The sequence below is a fragment of the Semicossyphus pulcher genome, unplaced genomic scaffold, assembly GCF_022749685.1.
Source record: "Semicossyphus pulcher isolate SPU_LCO1_2020_fin unplaced genomic scaffold, fSemPul1.0.p SCAF_11, whole genome shotgun sequence".
Lineage (NCBI taxonomy): Eukaryota > Metazoa > Chordata > Actinopteri > Labriformes > Labridae > Semicossyphus > Semicossyphus pulcher.
In genome coordinates, this window is record NW_027211615.1 from 2374677 (window position 1) to 2395776 (window position 21100).

At 43.6% G+C, this 21100-nt stretch overlaps 1 protein-coding gene across 1 annotated transcript; it reads left to right on the plus strand.

The window, feature by feature from the left end:
• Nucleotides 1-13182: 13182 nt before the first annotated feature.
• On the plus strand, nt 13183-20593 carry LOC138611278 (zinc finger protein 665-like). Its single transcript, XM_069684276.1, has 2 exons — nt 13183-13437; nt 19306-20593. Exons 1-2 carry the CDS (start codon nt 13269-13271, stop codon nt 20286-20288), a joined length of 1152 nt encoding a protein of 383 aa, XP_069540377.1. The 5' UTR covers nt 13183-13268; the 3' UTR covers nt 20289-20593.
• The last annotated feature ends 507 nt before the right edge of the window (nt 20594-21100 follow it).

A 21100-nucleotide genomic window follows, 5' to 3' on the forward strand; every position in this document is an offset into this window, starting at 1 on the left:
CCACCCTGCGTGTCTCAAAGCCTTCTACAGGAGGGCGACCAACTATGTGCAGCTGCTGGACATCAAACTGTTTGCACAACAGGTCTTTGAAATCCGACAGGAGGGGTACGCGCACTGGCTTGGAGCGTACCTTCACATCCTCTTCAGATCAAGAGGGAGGCTTTCAGGAGGTACTATATATCCATGGCCCGGCCGAGGAGCTCTTCAAAGGGGCGGGCAAATGAGACACCCTTTGCCATTTGCTGCTCACAGGATAATTCATCATACTCAGCGGAAACAGTTTCAATATCTACTTCATACGATTTTGACATTTTCTCTCTTATTTTCTTGGGAAGCTGAGAGAGAGGGAGGGACCTGTCCGTTTCACTCCAAAGTGCAGGCTCTACAAAACAGTCCATGCATGACTGAGGGTTCTCCCTGGACAATACTGCATATTGGTTCCCCAAACACAATACGGATGGATAGATGGATAGATAGATAGATGTACTTTATTGATCCCAAACTGGGAAATTGTAGTGTTACAGCAGCAGGTTATCAAAGCGACTACAGCACAGGAGAAAATAAATACTCGGTAAAAATAACCCTAACACTAGAAGAAGGAACCCTCCATGAATCGCCACCTTAACGTGGTGGAGGGGTTTGCTTGTCCCTGGGAACCTGGGAGCTGTGTTGTCCGGGGTACTAGCCCCTGGTAGGGTCTCCCAAGGCAAATTGGTCCCAGGGGAGGGACTAGACTAAGAGTGGTTCAAAATCCCCCTATGAAAAGGCAAGGGAGAACAGGGCTACCCCCTGGAGCCAGACATGAGGGGGATGCTTGTTGTACGCGTCCGGTGGCCGGGCTTTTTTCCATGGGGCCCGGCCGGGCTCAGCCCGAACGAGCAACGTGGAGCCGCCGCCTTGTGGCCCCACCACCTGCAGGGATAGGCATAGGGGTTGGATGCATTTTACACTGGGCAGCAGGCAAAGGTTTGGCCTTGACGTGCTGATCCCTGGCAGCGTAGACTGGTTTTTGGTACGTGGAATGTCACCTCTCTGGCGGGGAAGGAGCCGGAGCTGGTGCAGAAGGTGGAGCGTTACTAACTAGATATAGTTAGAGGAACGGTTAGTCTGATCTGAACTCGAGTGGTGTCTTGTTATTGGACTTCTGTGCTCAAAATGGATTGCCCATAACAAACACCATGTTTGAACATAGGGTTGTTCATAAGTGTACCTGGTACCAGAACACCCTAGGCCTTAGATCAATGTTCAACTTTGTGGTTGTTACATCAGACCTGCGGCCATATGTTTTGGACACTTGGGTGAAGAGAGGAGCAGAGCTGACAACTGATCCCTACCTGGTGGTAAGTTGGATCAGATGGTGGGGGAAACTGCCGGATAGACCTGGTTAACCTAAACGTGTAGTAAGGGTGAGCTTGTCCGTGGTCTTCAACTCCCACCTCCTGAAGAATTTCGCTTGTATCCCGGGGGAGGTTGGGGACATGGAATCCAAATGGACTGTGTTCAAAGCCTCCATTGTGCAAGCGGCTACAAGGAGTTGTGGCCAGAAGGCTGTCGGTGCCTGTCATGGCGGCAACCTTAGAACCCGTTGATGGACACCGATGGTGAGGGAAGCTGCCAGGCTGAAGAAGGAGGACTTTCGGGCTGGGCTAGCCCAGAGGTCTTCAGAGGCAGTAGACAGGTACCGAGTGGCCAGAAGGGCTGCAGCTTCAGTGGGTGCGGAAGCAAAAACACGGGTGTGGGAGGAGTTTGAAGAGGCTATGGAGAAAGACTTTTGGTTGGCCTCAAATAAGTTCTGGCAAACCGTTAGACGACTCAGGAGGGGGAAGCAGGGATTGGCTCAAGCTGTTTTCAGCAGGGGTGGAGAACTGCTGACCCAGAATGGGGATATTGTCGGGTGTCCTCTGATTCTGCTTGTGATTTTCATGGACGGTATCTCAAGGCTCAGCCGGGGGGAGGAGGGTTTTCAGTTTGGGGACCTCAGAATTTCTTCTCTGCTTTTTGCAGATGAAAGTTTCCTGTTGGCTTCATCAAGCTGGGACCTCCAGCAGGCATTGGGTCGGTTTGCAGCCGAGTGTGACGCAGTTGGGATAAGAGTGGAGGAGGGTGTCTGGGCTCAGCCTTAGAGATAGGGTAAGGAGCTCAGAGTAGAGCCGCTTCTCCTTCACATCGAAAGGAGAAAGTTGAGGTGGTTCAGGCATCTGGTCAGGATGCCTCCTGGGCGCCTCCCTTTAGAGGTTTTCCAGGCACGTCCAACTGGGAGGAGACCTTGGGGCAGACCCAGAGCTCGCTGGAGGGATTATATATCTCGTCTGGCTTGGGAACGCCTCAGAATCCCCCAGGAGGAACTGGAAAATGTTGTTGGGGAGAGGGATGCCTGGGTCACCTTGCTGAGCCTGCTGCCACCGCGACCCGACCCCGGATAAGCGGAAGATAATGGATGGATGGATAGATAGAAGAAGGAATATATACATCAAGGAATTCTAACAGCAATAATAAATAATAAACTCAACTCTACTAATCTAAAATATAAACTAACATATATCTAAATATAAATATATCTGGAAAGTAAATCAAATCAATCAAATTTTATTTGTATAGCGCCAAATCATGTGGAGTATGAGAACTGTCAATTACATGCAACCTGATTATCTCTCTGTGGTTACCAGACAGCAACAGGGAGAAGTCCTCTCCCTACGGCGCTCGCAGAGCCAATTATCCACCCCAATTGCCAGGGAAATCAGCTGGTCGAGGTCTGAAGACTCCTCACGGGATGCTAGCTCATCTTTCAGACATTCAGAGAGTTCTGGAACGCACATTGGAGAGCCTCGTCATTCCAGCCGCTCTCTGCAGGGAGCATCCGGAACTTGATGGCTAATTCAGCCATGCTGTGTGAGCCCTGGCGGAGGGACAGAAGACGCTTAGCAGCGTCCTTATCAATCAATCAATCAAATTTTATTTGTATAGCGTCAAATCATAACCAGAGTTATCTCAAGACACTTTACAAAAAGAGCAGGTCTAGACCGACTCTTTGTTATGTTATTTAAAGAGAGGCCCAACATGAATCACCATGAATAGCACTTAGCAATATTCGGCACATTGGCAAGGAAAAACTTCCTTTTAACAGGCAGAAACCTCAAGCAGAACCAGACTCATGTTGAACAGCCATCTGCCTCGACTGGATGGGCCGACAATGGGATAGCAGGAGAAGCAGGATAGAGACAGGCAAAGAGAACAACAACAACATATGTTCTTGTTACAAAAACAACATATGTCCTTGTTACATGAACAACAACAGACACATACTTATGGTTACAATGCCAATAATAGTGGTAGACTAGTGTGAAGATTAGCAAAAAATAAATAAATAAATTAGCGAGAGAAGCAGAGTATTGATAAAAGCCGAGGTAATCGTAATTGTAACAGTTGAAGACAACAGGTCTACTATTAGCATTAGCAGCAACAATAATGATACTATGGGGAAGACTGATGTTGCTAAATCTAAAATATAAAAAGAATGTGGCAGGGTGAGCTGGTGTTTAACCAACAACAAATATCTCACTGACCAGACAACGCCACCTGGGGGATTTCACCCCACTAAAACAATAATCAAAATTAACACAGGGAAGGGGGAAAGTGTGTGGAGGCCAGCAATGGGAAGGCAATCTATCACTTAAGGGTGTGTTCCAGGAGTGCAACTTACCCACCACTAGTGAACTCACTGCAAACCATAACCACAGCAAACAGGTGAAAATATTGTGTCCCAGTGCTTATACCACTACAACCAGTGCAGGGAACCACCTCGAGTGCCTAGCCTCCACCACAAGCCAGCCGCCCACTTCACACGTTCAATAACACGTATTAAACAAAAGAAAACAAATGGCAAACAAACCAGTTGGTTCAATCTAAAAATGACAGCTTGGTATCAGTCAGGCAATGATAATACAAACACTAAAAAACAGACTGGATACTAGCAGTAACACAAGGCAATACATTAGTGGCAACAACAGCTAAGGCAAAACAGCAGCCAATGAAGGCCTGAAATACAAGAAAACACATTACATGTTATAAGATGTTCAAAACATAGTCAGATGTTAAATTATGTAATGTCTATATACCTCAGGCATTAACCATGCCCTACTTACCAGTAACTAAAATGACTCATACCTGGACATAAAGGTGCATTTACTAGGATGACTTGAGGGGATCATACACACTCCATAGAGAAGGGAACTCAAAATTTGCGTTTAAATAACAGGCGAATATTCGCCCTTCGCTTCAGGAATGGAAGGCTCTCAACCATGTCCGACATCCCTACTCTCACTACATTATACCTGCTGTGGAAGTCCGAGATGGGTTGGAAAACCAGACGCCTTCGTGCGTGGGTTCATGACACCATCTGGAGGCGAACACAGCTGGGTGAATACCATCGCCTTCTCCAGGAACTTCACCTGGATGACTCCCACTTCCAGCGGTATTTGAGGCTGACCGGGGGCCCAGTTTGATGACCTGCTTGCCAGGGTCGGTGGCAGGATTTCACGGATGGACACCAACTACAGGTGTTCCGTCCCGGCTGCTGAGCACCTGACCATCTATCTTCGGTGAGTGGTATTTAAATTACAATAATTAATAATAAAAACGTGTGTCAGAATCAATATATTCATCAGGGTACATTTTGCATGGATTTAGTTGCAATAAACTAATCAAAAGGATGCCGAAACTAATAGAAAACGGTGTGTTTTTTCATGTCAAAAAACACAACATGGCTACTATACTGTTTAGTGATTACTGTAGCACAAGTTTGAGCAACTTTAGAGCAAGTTAGATGACACACACATCAGAAGGCAGGCTTCATCCCTGGGATAGGCCTACTATACCTAAGTTAAAACCACTATAACCACTACAGATGAAACTGTGCTTTCTTCAATCTTTGTTTATTAAGTACTGCAAATAATGTTGAGATTTTTCAAGTTAAATTACCTCTTTATCCACCACAATAAAGCGACAGTAAAAACATTCAGTGAGCACATCATGAGGAACAGCTGTGGGACCATATCAATAAAACGCTACTATTTATAGATTTTGGTTTGGTTACCACCTACAGTATCTTCACTACAACTCAGTTAAATTTATTGTTTTCTATGCTGCAGATATCTTGCCACCGGAGACTCCAGACCATTGCTGCCAGCTTCCGTGCTGGGATCTCCACTGTGGCAAAAATTGTCCCTGATGTTGCCACTGCCATTTGGGACTGCCTTTGGGACTTCATGTCTGTGCCCACCTCACAGGAGTGGAGGTCAATTGCAGAGAAGTTTGAGGCGTGATGGAATTTTCCTCTCTGCTGTGGAGCGCTTGATGTGAAACGTGGTCCTCAAAGCCTCCTAACTCTGGATCCCAGTTCTATAACTACAAGGGAACATTCTTGCTGGTTCTGCTTGTGGATGCCCAATATTGTTTTCAGGTGATCAACGTCAGGGGCTACGGTAGAACCAATGATGGTGGGATTCTGGCCAACTCTGGGTTTTTTCGTCAGGGGCTTCAGTCTGGCACCCTCCAATTACCAGCAGACCTGCCACTACCAGGAGCTGAGCACAGAGGACCCCAGCCGCACGTCTTTGTGGCAGATGAGACATTTCCACTCCGGAAAAACCTCAAGAGGTCTCATCCTGGGCGCAGCCTGCCAAGAGAGCGCCGGATCTTTAATTACTGCCTGTCCCAAGCTCGGCTGGTTGTGGATGTTGGCATCCTCTCCTCCCAGTGGAGGATGTACTGGCATGTGATTGAGGTCAACCTAGAAGTCGCAGAGAAGTGTGTGAAGGCTACCTGTGTTCTTCATAACTTCCTGCGGATGACTGCGCAGACAACAGCAGTGATGGGGTGCAGCCAGGTTGGTGAGGTGGAGCCACTGCCAGGTCTGGGGAGACTTGCTGCCAACAACTCAGCAAGGGGCAAGAGGCAGGAGGCCATCAGGGTTCAGGAGACCTTCACAACCTTCTTTTCAACAGAGGGAGCTGTTCCGGCATGTAGCATGTAACAAACGGCTCTTTTAAGCGCCTCCCACATATCTTGACTGAGCAAAATTCCTTCAAGAAAGATTTATGTATTGTATTTTTTTTAAAATAAAGAAACATTATTAATTCACATTAGGGAATAAAGTGCCAACTTTTGCAGAAAGTTTAACGAAATTGACTGTTAAAAACAAGTTGAAACACTATTACAAAAACAATTCAAATTCAAGGTTTCAGCAACTAGATGTCATTATTGCAACCTTGCATCATATGTCAACAAATATAACCATTCACTTAGAGCTAGGAGATATGGCATCGAAATAATTTTACACAATATATATTGCCACATACACAATATATAGCCTATTTTGAAATGTGCTCTAAAGCTCTTCATTTATGTTCAGTTTAACTCTTTGATGCATACAATCACACCAGTATGATGATTCTGGTAATCCCAGCAACATGTCTGCATTAAAACAACGTTCATATTATCATAAAGTTTCGACTGAAAAAAGGGGACATTACAACCAAAGCAAAGTTAAATTTAATAAAAACATTTTTTTCATAAAAGTGATTTGCATTTGCAGTATATAGTATTATTGAAATATAAATATGAAAAATTAAATATATGATTGTTATTTTTATATATATTATATTGTTATATGAAATATATTGGTATTATTATTATTATTATTATATTTATTATTATTTAAGTTTAAAGCCTGGTTCATTCCCTGCAGAGATTACTGCCCAGACTACTTATCGTTCCAAATTGAGCAACTGTCCTAGATTCATAAATTAATTTGTGAATTTGAAATTTAACAAATTCTTTGGTGACAATCTCTGCAGGGAAGGAAGCAGGCTTTTTTTTTCAAAAGTTCATCCTCTGAGGGGGGAGGTGGAAGAGTTTGGGGTGATGGAGGAAGCCTCTGAAGGTGTTGTAGAAGCAGGGCTTCAATTTCGGACTGGCTCCCACTCAACGGGTAACGGTTAACGGTTAATAGTAAAGTAAAAACAGCAGACAGCTGGAAACATATATGTCCAGAACTAACCTGATTCTCCAATCTCCTCTGACACCTTCCTCCAGGCCCTTTCCTTTGCCCCCCGATCTCTGTAGCTGTTTAGGCTAGTATCATACAGCTCTGGGTGGCCACAAAGCGCGATGATCAGCCTTTCCTCCATTTTCAATCACAGATCTGACGTCAGGAGAATCTCGATGTTGATAGGCTTTCGCTATACCACGTCACGCGAATTCGCAGAGGAAGTTCAATTTTTTCAACTCACGCGAATTCGCGTCGCTTCCTTTGTGTCATTTGCGCCGCCCGAGGCAAATTCGCGTCTACTCGCGTCATTGCATTGACTTTGTATTGAATCTCGCCGCAGATTTGCGTCTATTTGTGTTTGGTGTGAACACACAGTTAGGCAGGAAAAACTTCCTGGATCTGTTCTTGTGACAGCGGAGCTGCACCAGTCTGTTGGAGAAGGAGCTCCTCTGTTTGTCCAGCAGGTGTCCTTCTCTCTGCCACCTCAGTAAATGAGTCCAGTTTACAGCCGATGGCAGAGACGGTCTTCTCTTAATCAGCTTGTTGAAATTCAACAAATTCTTTGGTCTGAGGCGGCAATCTCTGCAGTGAAGGAAGCAGGCTTTTTAAAAAAAGTTCATCCTCTGAGGGGGGAGGTGGAGGAGTTGGGGGCGATGGAGGAAGCCTCTGAAGGTGTTGTAGAAGCAGGGCTTCAATTTCTGACTGGCTCCCACTCTCCCCTTGGTGGTCCGCCTCTTCTTTGCTGTCAGAGATAGAAACACATACATGAAGATTAGTGACAGACCAATTATTAAGTCAGCCCTATAAAATACCACAAATTCTGAAAAATACAGTGTAAAAACAACATGTTACTGGCCAGGATAACCAGTATGAATGCTTGCATTAGATGCAAAATAAGGATTGGTGGACCACGACTGAAAATATTTAAACCAGAGATGAGAAAAAAACAACTCACAGTCCGAGCACGTAAAGTGGTGTGTTCACAGAATTTTATGTATTCTGTGACGCAGTCAGTCATGCTGTTGAAGTCCTCTCCGTGTAGCACACAAAGCACATCCCAGTCTGTGGACTCAAAGCAGTCCTGCAGTGCCTCACTGGCTTCCTGAGTCCACCTCCTCACAGTCCTTGTGGACACAGGCTGCCGTTGAACCAGGGGGATATACGTTGGTGTCTCTTTGGAGAAGAGACGGAAGACAGTTAGTCTACTACTGAATGTGGCTAGTGTATCTCTGAGTTTCATTCAGGCGAACTCTGGCTTCTAACCACCTTGAGTTGTTACCCTAGGGCAGAGAGATGCCAGATAGACTGGGAGTCAAGTCGTTTGCCCACTGTGAGCCGGCTTCCATGGCCTGCACTCAGCACTGACCTCACTGGACATGTTGGCTTGCGATCAGTACGTCGATATAGCGTTTCACTTTCCCTATTGTACTTTTCCACTGAGCGTGTTTTAGGATTAGGATTCTATTAGGATCCCCATTAGCTGATGTAATATGTCAGCTTCTCTTCCTGTGGTCCGCACAAAACATAAAAAAAGCAAGAAAAACCTGACAACAGTCTGTAAGTCTTCTATACCTACAGACAGAACATCCACATGAAAAAATCACATGAAACAGTAAGACACATACAGACAAGATCCACATGAAATACAAAACAGAAAAGTAAAACAATATTCTTTCTCATAAAATATTACTAAACATAACCTTGTTTATATGGACAAAAATATAGCTAAATAAATAATGCAATGGTTGTGTATGATTGAATATACACTAAATTCATAAGCACTAAATATGCATACACAAAAGAAATCCTACAACATATTCTTATTGATATTGCTATAGATGAAATGTATTTGTGTTTCCAGGTATAGGTCCACCAGCTGTTGCTTCACTTGTTTTTTAAAGCTTGCTTTACTGTGTGCTTTAGCAATCTGAGCTGGAAGTGAGTTCCATGCAACCATCTTCCATCCTTCTGTGTTGCTTTGATTGTGTTCTAGCTTTAGTAAGTGTGTAGCGCCCTCTGGTGGCATGGCATGTCTGGTGGGGTAGGTATGTGTGTTAGAACTGAGTGTGAGTTCGCTATACAAACAATTAGGGATTTTCAATGCAGTAATGTTTCTAACAAAAACAAAAAGTAATGCTGTCAGCCTCTCCTCAACTGTCAACCAGGACAGATAGATGAAGGGCAAGACGAGCTGCTTTGTTCTGAGCTAACTGCAGTTTCCCAGATCCTTCTTTGCAGCACCTGACCATATCATTGGGCAACAATCTAGATGTACTGACACTAGAGTCTGCAGGACTTGTTTGTTCAAATTTGGTGGTGAGAAAGCAGAACACCTCTTCATAACAAATATATTCCTCCCAATCTTTACAACAAGATAATCAAAGTGTGCCATGGTCTCCTACCTAGCCTGCAGGTTCTCTTCCCCTCCCCTCCTGTCTGTGTGTGTGTGGGTAATTGCAGGAGTGGAAGCAGGTGTGCAGGAGCCGGGCTGTCAGATGCAAAGCATCACAATCAGCCTGCTATAAAGATCCAGTCCTGACTTCTCCAACCTGCCAGATCGTAGACTCTGTTTATGCATTTCTCCAGCCGACTCCTGCATCTGTCTCCAGACCTCTTGCTGCCCTCGTCTCCTGCTCCTTCCCCTGGCTCCCTCTGCACTGGACCCCTGCAGCTCAGACTCAAGCTTTATTTAATAAAATACATCCATGCCCTACTCTCTGCCTCCGGCCTCTGCTTCTGCACTTGGGTTCACTACTCAGCAGTAACAGTACGATCTGGCCAGTGGAGATGGACCCAGCAGATGCAGAGAGGTTCCACAAGGCCCTGACCAATCAAGGCACTTTAAATTGGACAACATAAGCAGGCACTTAAAGACATTATGAACTGTTTGAAAGACCTCTCTGCCAGTCTCAACTCTGTCTGAGACCAAATTACGCCTCAGGCCACACCAGTAGCTCCTAGCCGGGCCTCAAGCAAAAAATCGCATACCTCATCAACTGTACCGATCAGGTGAAGCACAAAACAGAATTAGAATCATTGTTAAGGGAGCTGAGAGATTTTTGGGCCTTCAAGATATATCATGGGAGAGTATCAAAAAAAAGCTTGAAACAGATGGAAAGCAGGGAGGCTCTGGTGATAAGACAACCTGATTATCCTTCAGTGGAACGCAAGAAGCAGAACAGCAAATGGGCAAGAGTTTAAAGGATTCATCAAAGAGTTAAAGAAGAAACCAGAAATCATTTGTGTTCAAGAAACCTGGTTTAAGCCTACATGAGACTTTGTCATTAAAGGCTACGATAGTTTCCGCAGAGACAGGGGGGAGGGGAGAGGAGCGGGATGTGTGATATTTATAAGGTAAGGAATACAGTATAAATTATTGGCCAAAGGAACAGAGTTAGAATATTTATTAGTCGAAATTTGGACAAAAGAAGGAAATGTTCAAACAGTACATTTTTATAACCCATGTAAAGGCTTTCAATAGAGCTGATGGATGAGCTTGCTGTGTTTTTAGGAGTTATATGGTGTGGAGATTTTAATGCTCAGAGCACATTGTGGGACGATTGTCATGATGAAAATGGGATGGTGATCGAAGAGTTCATGGAGAGTAAAAACCCTGTGTGTCTTAATGATGGAAGTGAGACAAGAATCAACATCAGAACAGGTTCAGAATCAGCCTTAGACCTCACACTAGTGTCAGATTCACTGGCCGGTGTTCGTTCATGGGAAGTATTGAGAGGGACGACTGGGAGAAGTGACCACTACCCGATAGAAACAGAGGTAGGACTGAGTTTAGATGAGTATGATACTGGGGGATTACAGAGATGGTCTTTTAGTCGTGCTGATTGGGAAAAATTTAAGGAAATCAGTGATTTGTGAAAATTGCTCTTGATGAAGATGTAGAGAAGTTAAATCTTTCTGTGTCTGAAGCTATTTTAGAGGTGGCAAAGAAGTCTGTGAAGAAGAAGAGAGGTAAGCACAACAAGAAGAGTGTACCTTGGTGGACTAAAGATGTGATAAAGCAATCAAGTCTCCAAATAAAGCGTTTAAAATGTTGATAAGAAATCACAACTTTCAGAATCTTATTGAATACCAAAGGTTGCAAGCAAATGTGAGAAGAGTCAGTAAAAATGCAAAGAAGGAATTTTGGAGGACATTTTGTAATTCAGTGGGAAGGGAGACCGAAGTAGGTCAAATCTGGAAAATGATAAGAAGAATGAACGGGAATAAAAGAGAGTATGGGTATCCAGTCTTAGTTGACGGTGAAACTACGGCAGTGAAAGATGAAGAGAAAGCAGAGATGTTGGAAAAAGCTTTTGCTCAAATTCACAGTTCAGACAATATTAGTGATGAAGGAAGGAAAGGAAGGGAAATGACCATAGCAGAGAATGAAGAACTCGTACAACAACAACAAGCCATTCACAAAGACAGAATTAAACCAATCCCTTTAGAAAACCAAGATGTTAGCACCAGGTCAAGATCACATTTGTTATATCATGTTAAAACATCTCAGTGAATCATCCGAGGATATTTTGTTGGAGTCATATAATTAAGTGTGGGAGGGTGGGAAACTACCACAAAGCTGGATGGAGGCAGTTGTAGATCCAATACGCAAACCAGGAAAAGATTGTACAAACCCATTATAGGCCGATTGCCTGAACATCCAACACGCAAAATAATGGAAAAATGGTAAATGAAAGGTTAACATATTATGTAGAAAATAAAGGGTATTTATTAAATTACCAGAGTGGTTTTAGGAAGGGTAGAAACCCCATGGACCCAGCACTATGTTAAAATATGAAATCATAGCATAAATAAACAGAGAAAGTGTCGTGGCTGTATTTTTTGATATTGAGAAAGCGTACGATACGATGTGGGGAGAAGGGTTATTAGTGAAATTGGGTATTAAAGGCCGGATATATAAATGGATTAGGACTATTTATTTGGGAGATCAATACAAGTACGAAGTGGAAAGCAGTACACACGGGCATTCAATATTGACAATGTTACACCTTAAGGGAGCATAATAAGTCCTTTATTATTCTCAATTATGATAAATGATGTGTATGCCGAAATAATAAACGAGATGGGAGTTTCACTTTTTGCAGATGACGGGGCAATTTGTAAGAGGGGGAGAGATGTGGACGTCATTGTGCAGAAACTGCAGGGGGCTATAACAAAGGTAGAAGAGTGGTCATATAAATGGACTGTTACATTTTCTGTAGAGAAGACAAAGATAATGTGTTATACCAGGAAGAGAATTGGTAGTGAGGTAAACATGAAATGATATAACCAAGAGCTGGAGAGAGTGAAACACTATAAATTGTTAGGATTATGGTTTGATGAGAGAATTACACGGGCTGTACATGTTAAGAAAGTAGTGGACAAATGTAAGAAGGTATTGAATGTAATGAGGTGTTTAGTAGAAAGGGACTGGGGGACAGACAGAGCTGCGTTAAAGGCCATATACACTGGATTAATTAGATCTGTGATAGATAGATTATGGTTGTGTGGTGTATGGACCAGCAGCAAGCACTTCTCTGAAAAAGTTAGACAATATTCAGTATCAGGCATTGAGATTCTGTACAGGTGCATTAAAAACAACTCCAACAGCAGCATTGCAGGTGGAAATGGAGGAGATGCCATGTGTTGGGAAAAGAAGAGAAGGAAAACAAAAAGCTTTGGGTGGACAGTGAACCAAAGAGCGATCGAACGTTGTTTCGACAGTACCACTACCGGCAATTCCACCTTGGAAAAGTTCAGAATGGAAAAAGTACAATTTGATTTAATAGACATCTTACAAAAGAATTCAAGTGTTATCAAAATTTGCTTCCCTATCTTAGGGTAACTACTTTGTTTAGAAATATATAGTTTATTTTTTATTTCATGTATTAATTTAATTATTTAGTACTAGTATTATCATTATTATTATTATTTTTGGGATATATGGTACATTTAGATATTCGATCCACACTCCATACCAGTTGGTGGCGGTAATACACCAAAACGTTGTTTGCCAACCGCCAAGAAAAAACACAAGAAGAAGAAGAAGGAGAAGGTGAAGAAGCGGTAATGTTTCTATTTCCGGGTCTCAAAGGCTCTCTCCGGCAGAGCACAGTTAGCATTTATGGATGTGCTAGCGTCCTACAGGAGCAGAGTGATCGTAGTGAAGACGTCAGCGATTAGTTTTCTTTTCCTTCTTTGACTCTTGGATGTGTGGAAAATGTCCGGGTTTCAGGATCTCAAAGATTTATTCAGACGGCGGCTGCTCGTTGCGGTTATCAGAGATGAGGCAGGACAAACAACAACATCCGGATACGAAGAGGAGCTCCACCGCCAAAGAAAACTGCTGGATGTGATTTTAACACCTGAAATAAAGCTGAGGAGAGCAGGTTGGTTTTCTTTCACTGCTGGAAACGTGTTTCCTGCTAATGTTTCAGGGAGTCGAGCCTTTAGCTAACGTTCATAGACGCACAGAGCGTGTTAGCCGCAGCTAGCTCCTGCTAAGGAAATACTTTGTTTACTGGACGTAAAGACTCTTTACTGGCTGTGGTGTAATGATTATAATATGTCTGATGGCGTTTCATAGTATTTATGAAAAGCAGTGTTGGGGGCGCTACTTGGAAAATGTAATATGCTAAGCTACTAGTTATTCTGTGTTAAATTAAGCTTCACTAAACTGAAGCTATGACACAGAGAAATGTAGAAAAGTAACTTACTACATTCAGATTACTTTTTTTCTCCGCACTCAGCCAACTTAATTCCCTGTAAATTGTATCTCAGTGACCAATGAAACAAGCTAAACGGGTTCACTTGTTTATTAAACACTAACGAATAAGGGGAAAACAAAAGCACGTGTAACCGGTTGTGTTTTTCTGCTGGACTATCCTGGATGTGTCTCTGTGACCCTGGTGTTTATGGTGCAGGAGGGACGTCACTACCACACAGATGTTGCTCTTAGTCTGGCTCTTCTTTATTCTGGTGTGTAAAATCATCAGCACACAGTCATAATGCTGCATATGCAGCTGCAAGGATATATGCAGCTCAGGAGACATTTCCTTTCTTTTTACAGCGTTACAATATTACATCATGAAATACTATCTGTAACATACTATCAGCGAACGTGATCGTATAGATTTTATCAGAGTACCAAGCATAAAGAGCATTTTTAAGTTTTATGCACATTAAAAATATCAAAAACATTCTAACAATCTTTTTAACCCAAGAGGAAAACCTCCTTGACTGTCATACAGCCGTTTTAAAGTTATCATTTACATCATCAATTTATAATATACAACTATAAATGCAACAACATCATATATAAACAAGACAATGCCTACCCGGTGTGTAAAATCATCAGCACACAGTCATAATGCTGCATATGCAACTGCAAGGGCAAATATCTGTTCAATACAAAACAGGAGATCGCGGTCAGTAACGTGAGGATACAGCCACGGGTGGGGCAGCCGACACATGGTAAGCTAGCTAGCATTAGCTCGTCAAGTTAGCATATTGCAATTTGTGTATAAAGTTACCATTTCTACACCTAAGCGTCTGTAACTCTCACTATAAGTTCTATTCATGTTCATAGCTAGAATCCACGTTACTGACAGTTTCCAGGACATTTATAAATCATTAAACATCGTAACATTGAACGGAGCATTACATACACGCACCCACCTGCAGCTCAGGAGACATTTCCTTTGCTGAGGTACGTACGGTGGCCAGCTAGGAGCCCTAACGCTGCAGGCAGTTGCGCTACACAAACCACCAGGTGTCCACAAAGTCACATAAATAATACAACCACATACATTTTGCTGAAATTCAACACAAAGTATTTCCAACTCTGTTACACACGCACTGCACATATTATTAATAACAAAGAGCAGGTCTGTGTGTCTGTGCACTTACTCTCTGTAACTAGATGCTTAAGTAGGCTTGGGCAAATTCGCAAGACTTGACTCAAACCAGTACAAGGACAGTAACAGGAATATTACCCCAAACAGGAATATTGCATTTTTAAAAAACCTCCAGTGACCTTAAATGTGTGCAAAAGATATCTGTGTCTATTCATGAGAAAAAGTTTCGGCCACTGTCTGTCAAAGTGGATGAGGTGCCCAGGCTGGACCCAGATCTTCATCACATGAGGTGTTTGTTCACATGACAGATAAGAAGCTTTTCGAAATTAGCATCAGACAGGCGGTTTCTCTTTGATGAATTTTCCTACACTAAAGAGTCTTTAGGTTAAACTAATAATAATACAAAATAAATAAATATAAAAGTTTATCATATTAATAATCCCAAAAAGTAACCAGGGAGAAAAATGTTCAACAAAATGAAGCTCACGGAGAGATATGTAGATGTCTATGTTTTCAGACAGATTGATGAGATACAACACCTGAACTACAATCAATTTAAGTCATATTTACCTGAACGTACTCCTTTATAAAGGTGAGTTGTGTCACTTTGAAGCGCTTCACCTGAAGCTTCTCACAGGTTTCCTGGAGTTCTTGTTCTTTAGTCAGGACACATGTTTTAAAGCGATCCATGGCAAGGTAAGTGGAGTTTCACCTTGTTGGACAGGAAAGCACCAGCTTGCCCCCCAGCTAGTCTTTGATGATAGCTGAAGCTTGTGTACTCCTGTGTTGCTTGTTCCATAATGCCTGGCATTTGCTTAATGTTGACCTTGATATTTTTTAAAAGGCTCTGACTGTGGCTGCTTCTCAAGTCTCTTAAATAGCATCCATGCTTCCTTCTCTTGTGTCTTTGACTTGCATCTTAGTCCCTCCCACCAGAGATGCATGGAGAGACGCGAGAAGATCAGGCTAGGAGAGAGGAAACAAGGAAATATAATTTAAGGGACATGAGGCGTCCTTCCCTCTGAAGCGTTGCAAGAAGCGACGCCCCATTTGTGATGATGGCATCAGTTGATTGGCTTAACAGCTGTTTGTGTCTGCAGATACGTGCTCTGTATTAACTCTAATAAAACACACGGTAACAGTGTTTTTCTCTCTGTATCCTGTTAGCTGTTTAACAAACACTTGCACTGCTTAGAACCATACACACCTTTTTAATTGCACATGTGATGATTTTATTTACAAACCCCAATTCCAAAAAATGTTCCCCATCCGGCAGCCCCTGTAGAGCCACGGCACAACACCAGGTTGCCGGGGTGGCTATGTGACTCTCCTAAGGACACATAGCAGTAAACAGAAGTCTAGTTAGTAACCTGCTACATGTCAGGTGCATCGGTGCGTCCAGTGAACTCATACTTATCAGATTGTTGACGTACTAGAGCTAAATGAGCTATTTAGCATGAGCTAAATAACAGCAGCGTGAGCGCGCCGATGGTGGTCAGTGAGGGTCAATAAAAGGATTGCGATACAATTATTCACAGACACACGCCAGCGACGCGCAGAGCAGTTGCAAAAAAAAAACTTTGTCAACAACTTAAAGTATGTTTTGTAGTGATGGGAGCACCCACTCCTGGCGCCCGGCCTCATTTATTTTACTCACCAAATTAGATTTTTACCCACATTTGGCGAGTGGCGGGCGCTAATTTTGGACCCTGCTTCTACCCGATTAGGCTATCTCACTGATTCTTGGTGGGGTAGTTTAAAAAGGGAGACAACAAACAGCACAGATGGGACTTGGCGGTAAGTCAACAAAGGAAACAAAAAAACTATTTTAAGACAATATCAACACTTTCTAACTTTCTGGTAAACTAAATGTGTAGTGAGGGTGAACTGGGAATGTCTAGTGGAGGCCCTTGTCCGCAAGGTCTTCAACTCCCACCTCCGGAAGAATTTCTCTTGTATCCCAGGGGAGGTTGAGGACATGGAATCCGAATGGACTGTGTTGAAAGTCTCCATTGTGGAAGTCGCTACAAGGAGTTTTGGCCAGAAGGCTGTCTATGCCTGTCATGGCTGCAACCTTTGAACCCGTTGGTGGACACAGGCTGTGAGGGAAGCCATCAGGTTGAAGAGGGAGGTCTTTAGGGCTTGGTTAGCACAGGGTTGCGAAAGCAAAAACCCAGGTGCAGGAGGAGTTCAGGGAGGCTATAGAAAGGGACTTTTGGTTGGTCTCAAGGAAGTTCTGGCAAACTGTTCAGGAGGGGAAAGCTGGGCTTGGCTCAAGCTGTCTTCAGCAGGGGTGGAGAACTGCTGACCCGGATTGGGGATATTGTCGGGCGGTGGAAGGAACACTTTGAGCCTTATCTACTGTATATCCGCGGCAGACGTCGCTGAGGTAGTCAAGAAGCTCCTTAGCAGCAAGGTGCCTGGTGTAGATAAGATTCAACCTGAGATGCTAAAGGCTCTGGACATTGTTGGCTGACACGCCTCTTCAATGTCGCATGGAGGTCTGAGACAGTCCTTGCGGAATGGCTGACCAGGGTGGTGGTTCCCATTTTTAAAAAGGGGGACCAGAGGGTGTGTCCCAATTATCTGGTTATAGCACTTCTCAGCCTCCCGGGTAAAGTTTATTTCAGGGTGCTGGAAAGGAGGCTCTGGCTGATTGTTGAACCTCAGATACAGGAGGAACAATGCGGATTCCGACCTGGCTGTGGAACAGTGGACCAACTCTTTATCCTGGCAGGGCTGCTTGGGGGGGCATTGGAGTTTGCTCTTCCAGTCTACATGTGTTTTGTGGACTTGGAGAAGGCCTACGACTGTGTCCTGTGGGGGGTCCTGTGGGGGGTATTGTGGGAGTATGGGGTACCGGGCCGTTGGTACGAGCCATCCGGTCTCTGTATAACCAAAGTGAGAGCTGTGTCCGCATCCTCAGCACAAAGTCAGATACGTTCCTGGTGCGTGTTGGCTATCAGGGTTGTCCTTTTTCACTGATTCTGTTTGTGATTTTCATGGACAGGATCTCAAGGCACAGCCGGGGGAGGAGGGTTTCGAGTTTGAGCACCGCAGAATTTCATCTCTGCTTTTTGCAGATGATGTTGTCCTATTGGCTTCATCAAGCTGGGACCTCCAGCTGCCTCAAGTGAAGTGAGTTTAATTATCTCTGGGTCTTGTTCACGAGTATGGATACAATGGATCGAGATTGACAGACGGATCGGTGCAGCATCAGCAGTAATGCAAGCGTTGATCGATCTAAGTTTCAACCCTCACCTATGGTCACAAGCTTTGGGTAGTGACCGAAAGAATGAAATCGGTGTCTGTGCTCAGCCTTGGAGATGTGGTAAGGAGCTTGGAAATTTGGGGGAGGACTCCCAGGATGCCTCCTGGGCGCCTCCATTTTGAGGTTTGGAGGCCCTGGGGCAGACCCAGAGCTCGCTGGAGGGATTATATGTCCCGTCTGGCCTCGGAATGCCTCGGAATCCCCCAGGAGGAACTGGAAACGTTGCTGGGTAGAGGGACGCTTGGGTCACCTTGCTTAGCCTACTGCCACCGTGACCCGGCCCCGGATAAGTGGAAGATAATGGATGGATAGATAAATACTTTCTAATGCTGTATCAGAACAGACAAAAGCCTCTTACTTTAGATTGCTCTCGGTAGCGATCAGTTAGTATTAAGTCTCAATGTTCAACCGGATCCTTGGTGCGAACAACGGTGGGTCCATTAACTGATTCTTCTATAAGTTTGGGATGATTCTCCGGCAGGTGGTAATAAAACAGCCAGAGACAACACGCCAACAAGGCTCAGTTTTCCGTCTCATGGCGGAAGAGGTGTCTTTGTCCGTTTCCTCCTTTTCTGCAGGTGTTTTGCAGCATCTTGTCCAGATGCATTCAAGGAAATATATATATATATATATATATATATATATATATATATATATATATATATATATATATATATATATATATATATATATATATATATATATATATATATAAAAGTCTGTTTTCGATCAGTGAGTCGAGAACTGTTAAAAAAAATAGAACATCAAACAATCTTCTGAAATGAAAATAAACTTTTAATAAAGGCATTTTGGAAAAACAGAGAACCACCCAATTAATTCTCAGTGGCCTAATTTATCAACAGAGAATGAAGAAGATAGGCTCACCAGGTTTCTGTTGAAGTTGAGGCCATCTTAAATGAAGGCTAATTAGCACAGTCTCTAATGACGCTGAAGATATGGAACAAATTGCACCTAACAATCTTTTGTTTCTCAAATCCAAGCCTTTCCTTTCACCTGGTGGAGCTCAGTCTGTCTTTCTTCAACAATCTTAAAGTTTTTCATATTTGTTTAAACATTTGATGGTGGTGTTCTTTAACATCTTTCTTATTTATGTTTACTGTGTCCTGCAGACTTCCAGCAGCTGTTGGTGAGTAAAGAAGAGCTTCCCCCTGAGCAGCAGGAGTGGAGCCCCAGTCTGAAACAGGAGGACACTAAGCCCCCCCACATTAAAGAGGAACAGGAGGAACTCTGGATCAGTCAGGAGGGAGAGCAGCTTCAAGGACTGGAGGAGGCTGATACCAACAAGTTCCCCTTCACTATTGTCACTGTGAAGAGTGAAGATGATGAAGAGAAACCTCAGTCCTCACAGCTTCATCAGAGACAAACTGAACAGATGGAAACAGGAGCTGATGGAGAGGACTGTGGAGGAGCAGAACCAGCCAGGAACTCAGATCCAGAGAGACATTTACAACCAGAGACTGAGGTCAAGACTGAAGACTCTTCTGAACCTGAGACTGAAGACAGTGATGATGATTGGAAGGAGACCGGAGAACATCAGACAGGTTTAAATTCTGAGGAAAACTTTAAAGATAAGAGACCAAAGAATCATAAGAAATCACTTGGCTGCTCTGAGTGTGGTAAAACATTCAAAAGGACAAGTGTACTGACCACACACATGAGAATTCACACAGGAGAAAAACCCCTCAGCTGCTCTGAGTGTGGTAAGAGTTTTAACTATAGAGGGAGCCTGTTCAAACACATGTTAGTTCACACAGGAGAGAAACCCTTCAGCTGCTCTGACTGTGGTAAACGTTTTCGACAAAAAGAGCATCTAATCGGACACAAGAGAGTTCACACGGGGGAGAAACCCTTCAGCTGCTCCAAGTGTGGTAAAAGATTTAACAATATAGGAAGTCTGACCAAACACATGTTAGTTCACACAGGAGAGAAACCCTTCAGCTGCTCTGTCTGCGGAAAACGTTTTCGTCAAAACGAGCATCTAAGTGGGCACAAGAGAGTTCACACGGGGGAGAAACCCTTTAGCTGCTCTGAGTGTGGAAAGAGATTTACCAGTAAAAGAAGTCTGACCAAACACATGTTTGTTCACACTTGAGAGAAACCCTTCAGCTGCTCCGAGTGTGGTTAGAGATTTAATCATAAAAGGAGTTTAAACATACAGATGAGAATTCACACAGGAGAGAAGACCTTCAGCTGCTCTGAGTGTGGTAAGAAAATTTACTCAGAAGAGAAGTTTAAACAGACACAGGAAAAGTCCCACAGGAGACAAACAAAAATGTGCACAAGAGTCTGAACTGACACATCACATGGCTAATCACAGAGGGGAGAAACCCCTACAGCTGCTCTGTTTCCAGTAAAAGATTTAACCGTAAAGGGAGTCTGAACACATTAGTTCACACAAGAGAGAAACCCTTCAGCTGCTCTGAGTGTGGTAAGAGATTTACCTCAAAGCCTTATCTGATTGTTGACTTGGCTCATCACAGAGGGGAGAAATGCTACAGCTACAGTGTCTGCAACCAAAGATTATTTTGGTATTTACAGTTAAACAAACACAAGTGTGTTGTTGGTCGGGCTTCAGAGCTTCATCGAAACCAAACTAAAGAGCAAAGAGGGGCAGAAACAAGAGCTGATGGAGAGGTTCAGAAGAGTCTTCAGTGTTGACGTCTGTGTCTCTCTGGATCTGGAGACTGACGACAGTGATGATGATTGGAAGGAGACCAGTTCAGTCAGGTTCAAACTCTGATAAATGTTGAAGTCCCTGTCGGTGGTATGAGATGTAATACTGGTGAGAAACCACTCAGCTGCTCAGAGTGTGGTCATACTTTCAGCATGTGTTACTCACACAGGAGAGAAATCATTTAGTTGATATGTTTGCAGTAAAAGATTTACACAAAGGGCAGTGTTTGT